Source organism: Cebus imitator, unplaced genomic scaffold, assembly GCF_001604975.1.
Source record: "Cebus imitator isolate Cc_AM_T3 unplaced genomic scaffold, Cebus_imitator-1.0 Scaffold272, whole genome shotgun sequence".
In the NCBI taxonomy this organism is placed as follows: Eukaryota; Metazoa; Chordata; class Mammalia; order Primates; family Cebidae; genus Cebus; species Cebus imitator.
The window spans coordinates 33,375-45,760 of NW_016107587.1; the positions used below are offsets into that span (position 1 = coordinate 33,375).

At 35.9% G+C, this 12,386-nt stretch overlaps 1 protein-coding gene across 1 annotated transcript in view; it reads right to left on the reverse strand.

Annotated features, from left to right (window-relative positions):
• SPATA48 (spermatogenesis associated 48) overlaps positions 1–12,386 on the reverse strand; it is a gene marked incomplete at its 3' end in the record, with an annotated part of 41,003 nt that overhangs the window by 24,462 nt on the left and 4,155 nt on the right. Inside the window, exon 2 of the mRNA XM_017500862.2 lies at positions 7,856–7,953. Coding sequence (XP_017356351.1) covers positions 7,856–7,953 — 98 coding nt within the window. The remainder of the gene's footprint in view (positions 1–7,855; positions 7,954–12,386) is intronic.

The window sequence follows — 12,386 nt, forward strand, 5'->3', positions numbered from 1 at the left end:
TATCGACTCAGGACTATCAAAGGGATTGTCTCACATTTGAACACGAGGAGGCACTATTTCTGACACTACACTCACAATTGTGGTCTTCACCTGAATGAGGCAGAGGAAGCAGAGTAGCAGGGTTAAGTAAGTTGCAGCATTTTAGAAAAAGGTTAGAAAGAGACAGGAAAAGAATTCCATATTAGTCTGCTTGCTGACAAATGCAGAGTTTGATTGGAATTCAATACGTATTTTTTGCAGTGTGCAAGACTTGCAAATAAAGCTCATGTCCTAAAAGTGGCTCAGATGAAACTACCAATCTGGCTACTGCTGCTACTGCTTTTAAGCAATTAAAATACGCCTCAGCGACTGAGTCCAATTGTAGGCTATAATATGTGATTGACCTCTATTTTCCCTCATGTTTTGGGTAAGTACTCCTAATGCCTGAATGCCATTTTCAGGAATGAACAGGGCGAAAAGTTTAGCATAATTTGGAAGTCCTAAAACTGAAGGCTGTTGAAAGGTTATTTTTACTGGCAGAAAAGCCTGCTCATGGCTGTTTTCTCTAGGTAAAGTCTCTGATACTGAGTTTCTAGTAAGCTAATCCAATGGAGAGGCCATTAGGGAAAAAATGTGGGACCCAGCCTCTGTAGTATTCTGCAAGCCCGAGAAAGCTTCTCGTTGTTTTTTTGACTGTGGGCCAGGAAAAGCTTTGAAAAGTTTTTATTCTCTCAGGCAAGAGGAGAATTGCTTCAACACTCAGGTTATGTCCTACAGAGTGAGCATTTTTTTCCATAAAAACAGAAGTTTTTCCATTAAAACATTGTGACCCGTATGAGATCAGCAACTGGCTATAAAAAGGATATTGAATTTTTCCTCTCTTCTTAAGAATAGTCTTGGTTATTTCGGATTCTTTGGTTTTATGTACCTATTTTTTTAAAGAACTTTTCAAAATCCCACGAAAATACAGTTAAGGTATTGATTTAGATTTTCTCTCAATACATTTAGTACTTTTGCCATAGGACTCTTGGATATAGTTTCATAGACTTATTACTCAATAGCGAATAGTTTTTGATAAAACTTTAAGTGATAGCTTAAATGTTTTAAAACTTTCTGCTTCTTGCTGATATTTTAGAATACAATAAATGAATTTACAATGATGTTTATTTCTAAAAACCGTGTTCAGTTTCTTTTTACTGTAGTAATTTAAGTGTATAAGCTGGGTGCGGTGGCAGATTGCCCGAGTTCAGGAGTTCTAGGCCAGCTTGGGCAACAGGGGGAGACCCAGTCTCTACAAAAAATATAAAAATTAGCCAGGCATGGTGGTGCATGCCTGTAGTCCCAGCTACTTGGGGGGCTGAGGCAGAGTGATGGCTTGAGTTTGGGAGGTTGAGGCTGCAGTGAGCTGTGATCATGCCACTACACTCCAGCCTGAGTGATGAAGCAAGACTCTGCATTAAAAATAAAATAAGATAAAATAAAATGAAAAGTCATTTAACTGTATATTTGTTTGAATTTTTACATACATATCAAGAATAATAGTGTTGTTTAGTCCCCTCCAATATGAATGTTTGCTTGATTGAGATGACTAAAAACTTCAGTGCAATATTGCGGAGAGGAGGCGAAAGGCGTGAGACTGATTACAAAGGGAATGCTTTCAACATTTCAATGTTTAAATATTAAGCTTGATTTACCTTTTCACAGACACCCATTATTAATTTAAGGATAATGTCAACGCTTATTGTCAAAATTTTTTTCATATCTTGAGATGAGTATATGACTTGTATTTTAATCAGTTAATACAATGAATTATATTTATCAGTTTTCTAAAGTTAAGCAAATCTTACATACCTGAAATAAAACTAACTTTATAATGATATATTAACTATTTATATATTGCTATATTCTAAATGTGCATATGTTTTTATTTTTTACCAGGCATCTTTTATTATTGAGTTCTAGTTTAATTTAGTTGAAATCAGAGAATACCTTTCTATTTTTTCTTTTTCCTGTTTAAAATTTTTTTTTTTTAATTTTACTTTAAGTTCTGGGGTACATGTGCAGAGCATGCAGGATTGCTACATAGGTATATACATGCCATGGTGGTTTGCTGCCTCCATCCCCCTGTCACCTACATTAGGTATTTCTCCTAATGTTATCCCTCCCCAATCTCCCCACGCCCTGCTATCTCTCCCCTAGCTCCTTACCCCACAACAGACCATAGTGTGTGATGTTCCCCTCCCTGTGTCCAGGTGTTCTCATTGTTCAACAACCACTTATGAGTAAGAACACGCGGTATTTGGTTTTCTGTTCTTGTGTCAGTTTGCTGAGAATGATGGTTTCCAGATTTATACATGTCCCTGCAAAGGACATGAACTCATCCTTTTTTGTGGCTGCATAATATTCCATGGTGTATATGTGCCACATTTTATTCTTTTGATTTCATTTGATTCGTTTGATATTGCAGAATAGAATTTATCTCAGTGATGGTGTTCTGTGTTTCATTGTTGTTTGTATCAATTAGGTCAAGTTAGTTGATTATGTTTTTCATATGTTCCATATCCCCTTTTTTTCCCATCTACCTTTCCTATAAACTGCTGAGAACAGAGTTTTGAAATATCTACTAAGTGTAAATCTGCCTTTCAGTTCTATCAGTTTCTGTTTCATGTGTTTTGAGTTCTGTTATTAGGTGCATATATATTTTATGGATTGGTCCCTTTCTTACTATAAAATATCTGAGTCCTTAGTAGAATTTCTTGTTCTGAAATCCACTTTGTTGGCTGTTATTGCAGCTAATTCTGCATTTATTTGACTAGCTTTTGAGTGATATATATTTTCACATCTTACCTGAAACTTCTATTTGTAGTTCACATGGTTTTCTTGTGGTCAGCATACAGTAGGGTCTTAACTTTTCATTCAACTAACAATGTGTGACATTTAAGTTCATTTTATTAAATTCTATTTAACAATGGACATAATTTGGTTTAAATCTATTTTTGTTTTACATTTGTTTTCTTTATTTTCCTTTTGTGTTACTTTCTTTTGAATTAGTTATTTTTTTTTAATTTTAAAATTTAATTTTATCTCCTCCTATTAGCTTACTATACATGTTTTTTAAATGTTTTTGTTTGCTGCTGTTGCTGTCTCTCTGGGATTTACAGCATAGATATTTTACAGCATGCATCTTTAACTCCAGGGTTTACATGATAATGTTATACCATTTCAAAAATAGTGTAAAAAAGTTTAAACAGCATATGCTCATTTTCTTTGTTGTCTCTTACACTACTGTCACACAATTCACCTTTTTATGTGCTATTAACCTGAAGTGCATTACTATCATTGTGCTTTTAACAGTGATATTTTAAAGAACTACAAGATGAAAATAGTACTTTATATTTACCCATATGTTTACCATTTCTGTTCATCTCAATTTATTTCATTGTGTAAACTTGAATTTCCATATACATTATTTTCTTCTGTCTAAAGAAATTCCTTCAGGTCTGCTGGCAGTGCATTCTTTCAGCTTTGTTTTGTTAAAATGTTTCTATTTTGCTTCTAATTTTAAATATTTTTGTTGTTAGTTAACATCTTCTTAGTTTAGTTTTATTTATTTTTGTTACTTAAAATATGTGCATTTGTTTTCTTTTGGCTTACACAAACTGACAAAAAGCTGGAAGTCATTCTTACAGGTGTTCCTTTGTGCATATCTTTTCTCTAACTGTTTTTAAGATGTTATCTTTTTCACTGCTTGTCAGTAATGTCATTGATGTGTTTGAGGCATAATTTTTAAAAATCTTTATACATATTAAAATTTATTGAACATTTTGGGTCTTCAGATTTACAATAACCCCTTCAGCAGGAGTCATCATAGTCTGAAATCCACCAGTTTTTATTGCTCTCTATCAAAGAGACAATTACTTTTTCTAAACCTGTGTTTAAATCTTCTCTAGCAGTATCTGAAATTTATGTCTTATTTTCTGTGGTTCACATGCTTGTTGACTATTATCTTCGTATGCTACATCATGGTAGTATGGTATAATCTTTTGGGGAATCTAGATTTTTCTCTAATATAGCATCTCTTCCACTTTCTCATTATACGCCTATAAACTCACTTGTACACGTTATGTGTCTTCAGTTTCTTTATGTTTTCAATTCCAGGCACTCAAATTTATCACCTACCTAATTTCCTTGCAGTCTGTCTTCACTTTCTGGTGGCTATTTTTTAACTGGTGCATCGTCCCTGTATTGCTGTCGTCTCCATGTTATTTGTCTACTATTTCATAGAGAAGGGACGAAATTTGCTCTTTGATGTCTTTACTGTTCTTGGAATGTGATTCAGTGGGAATACCTACTTCTAACTCTAAATGATCCTTAGTTTCTTCTGATAAAAGTAACCACATTGAAGTAGAACTTCCTTTATGTCCTAATAAAACTAGCATTATCCACGTTAAGATTCTCCAACACCATCAGCATCATTAAATGCCTCAATTTCCAGAATTTCTTCATATTTAAAAAGACCTGACAAAATATGGTCACTGATGTCCAGATTTCAAATAATGCAATTACTGTAAACTATGTTAAAAAATGAACTTTCAGATTTTTCCTTTTTCCATTCTTATATTCTCCATGTGTTGTCTCCTTTAACTCTAGGCTTTTTCTGTCATTACTGTTGGAGCTGGGGTTGAGACTGCCAGAATGCTTCTGTTGCTGCCACCTTTGGCTCGTTTGTGTGAAACCATAACTCATCCTCAATGTACAGCAGAGAATGTGAGGGGATGCTCAGGGAGCTATCAGAAATAAACACACAATGGATATAAAAATGGTATCATAGCTTTTGTCATATTTTTTCTCTTTTACTTTTGGGATTCCAAATAAGTATGTGTTCTTTCTTCTACCTATATCATCTAGGTTTGTGACTTTCACTTCTGTATTTTTCATATTTTTGCATATTTGTGCTTCATCAATTTCTTCTGATTAATCTACCAGTTCTCCAATTCCCTCTCTAACTGTGTCTAATCTATTACTGAACCCATCTATAAACTTCTTTAGCATATTTTTCAGTTCTGGAATTACTTTCACCTGCAATTTTCTTTTCTTTTTTATTGTTCTTCTTCTTCCTTCTCCTTCTTTTTCCTTTTTTTTTTTTGCTTTAGACAGTCTCACTGTGTTGTCCAGGCTGGAGCGTGGAGTGCAGTGGCACTATCTCAGCTCAATTCAGCCTCTACCTCTCAGGTTCAAGCAATTCTCCTGCCTCAGCCTCCTGAGTAGCTGGGACTACAGACACATGCCCCCAGACCTGGATAAATGTTGTATTTTTAATAGAGATGGGGTTTTGTTAGGTTGACCAGACAGGCCTGGAACTCTCAACCTCAGGTGATCTGCCTGCCTTGGCCTCCCAAAGTGCTGGGATTACAAGTGTGAGCCACTGTGCCTGGCCTAATGTTTGTATTGTTAGTAAATATGGGGTTCTGCCATGCTGGCTAGGCTGGTCTCAAACTCCTGGCCTCAAGTGATCCTGCCTTGGCTTCCCAAAGTGCTAAGATTACAGGTGTGAGACACCACACCTGGTCCCTCCCTCAATCTTCTAATTATTTCCATTTGGTAATTTGTAATTTTCATACAAAAATTTTGAGCTCATTTCTCTTTCCTTTAACATTTTATGCATATTTACAAGGCATGCATGTATATCTGTTTTTATACATCAATGTATACCTGTTTCTTTCTTCTTTCATTTGTGCTGATTCTCACTCATGGTATACTTTTTCTTATATGTTTGGATACTGTTAATTATGTGTTGAACATTATACTTTAAAAGTTTTTAATTGAAGAAAAGTATTATTTACTTCTGCCTGATTCCTGGAAGTGAGAGCAGTCTAGAATCACCTTTATCCCAGTTCAGGACTTGAAGTTTTCTTGTTTACTTGGATTAAGCTAGGCTGCAGCCTGTTCAAGTGCTTTTTACTATTGACCTATCCTTACTTGTGGGGTTCAGGCTTCCAGGTATTCAGCTCACAGTCTTAGGTGGCTTTTATGGATCAACTCCAACCTCTGATCCTTTGCTCCTACGAGACCACCAAAAGTTCAAATCAAACTTTTGGTTGCCTCTTCAAAAATTGCAAATTCTTTCAGTGTCAAAGTGGCCCTAAGTGCTAGGCTTAAATTTCAGAGTGCCTATTCTCTCGTTGGCCCAGTAATTTCTCTCTACTTTATTAGAAGAAAGAAACATTATCCAGTTGTTTTGCCATTAGAAATATTGGTCCATATTACTTAGCTTCCACTACTGGAAATAATATCTAGATTTATTTCCTGCTATAAAAAGTCTAAACTTATTTTAAATTTAAATAAGTATGCTAATAAGCCTTTCTATGACAAGTTTCTACTTCAGAATTCTAGTTTTAAAATAGTTAAAGCATGTAATCTTGCCATAAATTTGTAGCATACATTTTTTTTTTAAAGGCAACAAGGTCTTCAGTTTCTTGTTAGGTTCACTTTGATTTACTCTCACAGGATTTACCTACAGGACCAATGGACCCTTTGATAAGGGTTTAAGATAGAATAAGTAAAACTAATAAATAAAAATTTGTATTATCCTTGCAATCACATTATGCATTTTGTCTGAATTCAGAATAGCCTAAAACAGGCCAAATTACCCCTATTTCTAATGCCATAATTTTCTTTTAAAAGAAAAATGCGTAGGACAAAGAAAAACATAAAGTTCTACCCTGTGTGCATGGCATCTTGAGTAAAGGAGGCATTGAGAACACATTCTTTAAATGACCTTCCTGTTCCGTGCTCTTTGTTTCATGGCCATGTACTGTAACACAGCTGTTAATATGTGAGAGATATGCCCCATTTCCCTTTGTGAAAAACTGGAAAGGGTTATTGTGAAGGAAAAGGTGAGAAAAGAAGAAATCAACGTGGCACTCTGAGGGTAAATTCTCAAGCAGATCTATTTTAGAAGAAATATATATAGGAGTTACAGAAATGGAAATTGATTCATTACAATGTATTCATATCTTTACTGCTAATGAATATGAGTTTTTTTTAAGTAATAAAAATCTAAAATTAGATTGTGGGGGTGGTTGCACAACTCTGTGAATGTTCTAAAAACGTTGAATTACACATTTTAAAGGGTTGTATTTTGTGATGCATGACATATATCTCAATAAAGCTGTTTAAAAAATATTTTCATATCTGTGTATGTCTTAGGATTCTTTAAGTATCTTAATTTAAATGCCAAGGATTTAGAGACTATAAAATCTACATAGGAAGATGATTAAGAACATAATCCTTAGATTCTAAAAAATATTTAGGTTTAAATTTTGGTTGATATTTATTATCTGTCTGATCAAAAGTCAGTTACTTAACATTATTGGGCTTCTGTTTTCTCAAATAAATAATATGAGAATAACAGCACTACTTGTTAAGAAGACAGTAGAATAGGAGAAGGAAAAGAAGCTAGTGAGAATGCAGCCTCAGCTGGAGAGTAGCATTAGTCTGTTGCCCTAAGAAGTCAGCCAGTCACTGGCCAAAACTGAAAGAGACAGCATGAGACGGTCCTCCAGTATGTTGGCTGTTAGCCTTTTAGTGACCGTCACTCATTGCTTCTGGGAATAGACACACTAGCCAGTGAAGGGAGTCTGTGATGGGCACCAGCTGCATCTACTACTCACTCCTCCTCCCCGATGGTACTGTAGGAGTAATGCAAGGTAATGCACAGTAGACATTGACTGTAAAGGGCTGCACAGTGCCTGGAATATAAGAAGCACTATATACATAGCAGCTATTCATCTAGGGTATACAATAGCGAACACCCAAACAATGAAATAACCTAATTATATATGTTGTATAATACCACCCAGCAAGAAAATCTTACTGTACATGTTGCCTCCTCATCAAATGTAAACATGTGTCTTAATGAGCGTCCTTCATGTTGAGGTTGTAAAGGGGTAACTTTCAGTGGGCTTGTCCAACCTGAAAACACAAAAAAGGGAATGTGATTTTGGTTAAAAACACAATAACAGTGCTTTTTCAACAGAAATGTTTACTATTAGAAGCTAGACTGTGTGATCGTAATTCATTTTTTAACGGATTATTTAATAACTTTTCTGGAACTTTTAGCTGTGAGAACAGAATAGCTGTGGAATTTCTGTAAGAGGCTAGTTATAATAGTGCAGAATCACTTACTATTTCTTACTTATTATTGGAAGATACCTATTGGGTACTAGATATCTGTGTCTGTGCACATGGACATGTTGGGGATGGTGGTGACACAAGGTGAGTCTGGTTATTATGCAGACTCATGAATTATTATCACTATAATTCACATAGTGATTAGAAGTTCTAAAATCTAGCAAATATAAAAAGCAGCCTTCAAAAATATTTAGTACACTGTAACTGGAAGCCAATGGGTGTATATTTTTCATCTTTATATAAAGAGGGTTTTGAGGTGCCTGTGAGCAAATGGAAAGTAGAAACATAGTAGCTAATTTCAACACAGTGTGGCAATACAACAATAGCTGAGCTCAGAGTGCTGTGCAGGCGCATGGGAAGGACACCTAAGAATACCTAGTTCAACCAGGTTGTCAGGCCTTAGGGACATCTCCCTGAAGATGACACCTGATCTAATCTTGACAATTAAGTAGAACTTAGAAGAAAAGAGAAGTAGAGAAAGGGTAGTTATTCCAGGAAGAGAAACAATATGTGCAATGGTAGGCCTGTAAGAGCATCTTAACGTGTATTAAAAAAAAAAAAGTTACATATAGCAGATTGTAAAATGTTAGATAGGAAATGGTAGAAGATAAGGAAGAGAAATAGTCTAAGTTCAGGGCATGAAAGCCTCGGACATAACCTGCAGATGAATTGCCCTTGAAGAGTTTTAATAAGAGAGATTGATTACTTTGATTAGGGCAGGTGACTAGCATAGGTGAAGATAATTGCAGTGTCTCTGGTAGTTTCCATAGAGATCATTTCTGCTAACCCATGGGGCTTCTGACTTGGCTCACTATTTCATAGTTTTGTTCCATGAATTAATCCAACTTGGCAAAATGTAAATTTAAAAGTTAAAATTTGTGATCAGGATGGACAATACAGAGATGTTGAAGCATGAGAGAGATGCATTTTGAGAGGTGCTTAGGGCAGGACAGGCGCTCCATGGCTATCTGTGGATGCCACTCAGGTGGAGCGCTATCACAGATGTCATCTATTTAATATTATATACATTATATCATATGTATAATTATATATATTATTTGATAGATGGCATATAATATATATAATGCATATACTTACTCTCTTTGGGTTCCAGAGTGACCTTCGTGAGTTATTTGACCCATCTGAGCCTCATTTTCCTCATCTTTATTGACTATTGTCAGGGTTATAAAGACTATAATTAATACATACAAAGAAATAAGCAAATTATGGCGTATGGTTTAAATGCTCCTGTTTAAAATTAACAATTAATAGCTGTAATATCATTTAGTGCTAATGTAGTAATATCACTTCATGATGATGATAATGATGATGATTGATGATGACAATTCAGCCAATATTTGAGAAACTCAGGAAAGAATCTGCAATAGGGATTTGCAAAGGAGAAATAGAGAACAAGTGGATGCTGGCTAGTCTGTGGGTTTAGAAGGGGCAGTTAGAGAGTAGAGCGTCAGCCGACCTCTCCGCACTGTTGCTGATTTTGAAGCTTGAGGCAATCACATGAGAAGGATGTGGGTAGCCTCTAGGAGCAGACAGTGTCCCCCCGCTGACAGTGAATGAGGAAACAAACACTTTAGTTAGAAGAAACTGGGTTCTGCAACAATCTGAATGAGCCTGGAGGTTGATTTTTCTCCAGACCCTCTAGGTAAGAACCAACATAACACCTTGATTTGGGCTTTATTTATTTATTTTTGAGATGCAGGCTCACTCTGTTGCCCATGCTGGAGTGCAGTGGCATGATCTCAGCTCACTTCAACCTCCACCTCCTGGGTTCAAGCAGTTCTCCTGCCTCAGCTTCCCAAGTAGTTGGGATTGCAAGTGCGTACCACCATACCTGGCTAATTTTTGTAATTTTAGTAGAAGACAGGGTTTCATCATGTTGGCCAGGCTGATCTTGAACTCCCAACCTTAGATAATCCGCCCGCCTCAGCCTCCCAAAGTGCTGGGATTATAGGCATGAGCCACCACACCTGGCTGATTTTGGCATGATTATTATTGTCATAGATTCTAAACAGAAGAGCCAGATGACATTCCCAACTTCTGATCCACAAAACTGTGATTAATGGTTTCACTTTAAGCTGCTAAGTTTGTGTCAATTTGTTACAGCAGCAAGAGAAAACGAATACAGGCACAAGTGAGAGGCCTAAGCAAAGGGAGAAATGGAAGGCTGAATCCCATTATCATTTCAGTTTTGAGAACCATGAGGATAATTCTGTCTGTGACACAGCTGGACAAAGGAAATTCTCTAGAATCTCTCATGCCAAAAGCAACAGGACGGCATTTTGTGGTATCTATTTTATTTGGAGCCATTCAAACAACTGCTTTGACAAAGGAGAAAATTAGGAAAACAATAAAAGTTGAATTATAATATTAAGCCAGACTAGAAGAAAGGACTCTGGACGATGAATTAAACCTCAGAGTGGGTCATCAAATTTCAGTCTCAGTGTGAAGGTATCCTTTCCTCTGTTTCAGTATCAACTATTTGCAAAACAAACACCCCTAAAACCTAGTGGCTTAACTCAACCATTTATTCTCTCCCAGAATTCAGAAGATAGTTGGGGGTGATTCTTCTTCACATGGTGTCAGCTTTAATAGCTGCAGAGGTTGAAAAATGGCTTCACTCACATGGCTGGCAAGTTGGTATTGAATATTAGCTGGGGTCTTATGTGGGCATACTGGCAACTGTCTTGTATTTGTTTCTGTGAGCATAGGTTGGTCTTTCAAGGGATAGTGACTGAGATCCCAGAGAAGACTCTGAAGAGAGCTAATCCCAATGTGCAAGTACTTATCAAGTCTCCATTTGCACAATGCTTACTAACATATAATTGGCCCAAACCAGTTAAATGTCCAGGCCCGATGTCAATGTGGGAAGTAAACAGACCTAGTTTCCTGGTGAGAGTGGCAGACACACACAGGAACAGTGTGAAAAACACACACTTTTGGACAAGCAGCCATTCATCTCTTCTTCATAACTCACCATCCCACTTCATCACTTTCATACCACAAAGCAAATGTCAAGTCTTCTGTCAAGGAAAGCACTGTATAGTATTTTCCTTACTTCTTAGGAATTTAAAGTGTTTGAAACCATGATCATATTTTTATTGTGGGAAGGATTCATGTGTAACCTATAAAATGGTACGAGTTTGAGGGGGTCTGCCATGAACCCTATTTTCCCATAGGCCCTGTTATTTGTATTACAAAACACCATAATATTGTGCTTTTAAGGAATGTGAAAACTGTAATATAGGAGAAAAAAATCAAAGGCCACTCTATGTATTTTGTCTTCTTATCCACGTATTTTCTATCATCTGCTGGTTATAGAGAGGTTTTCATAACACTGAAAATGCCCTTTGTTAATGGTCTTACTCGAGTTATCTTTCTTAATATAACTTAAGTAGATCATTTTTTGTTGATTTTTAAAAGGACAAATTTAGGTTTAGTTGCTTGTACATGATGTTTTTCTATTCTCTATTTTAATTATATGCACCAAATATCAGAGCTTCAAAATACATGAAATAAACATTGACACCATTGAAGAGAAAAGTAGGCAGTGCTACAATAATTGTTGGATCCACTTTCAATAAAAAAATGATCAGACAAAGATCTATAAAGAAATAGAGAACTTGAACAACACTATAAAACAATTTGGCCTAACAGAACAATTCACCCAACAACAGCAGAATATACATCTTCTCAAGTACACACGGAATATTCTCTAGAATAGATTATATTTTAGGCCACAAAACACTTCTTCATAAATTTTAAAGGGTTAAAATCATGCAGTGTCTTTTCTAGTCAAAATAAAACTAAAAATCAACAAAAGAAGGGAAACTGGAAAATTAACAAATATATAGAAATTAAACATGATGCCATGAAACAACCAAAGGATCAAGGAAGAAATCCCAAAGGAAATGGGAAATTATCTTGAGAAAAATGAAAATTAAAACAACAACATTTATGGAGAATGACCTTAGCAAGATGGTAGAGTAGGAAACTCTGAACATCCTCTCCCCAATTAACAAACTGATTTAGCAATGATTCATGAACACATTACCTTTGTGAGAAATACAGAAACTAAGTGATAGGCTCCTGCACCTTGAAAGAATGCAAAACAGACTTACTGAAGCTAATAAAAAGATTTGAGTGAGTCACCCTCTTGCAGATTCCCTCCCGCTGGTGCAGTGCAGACAATCAGG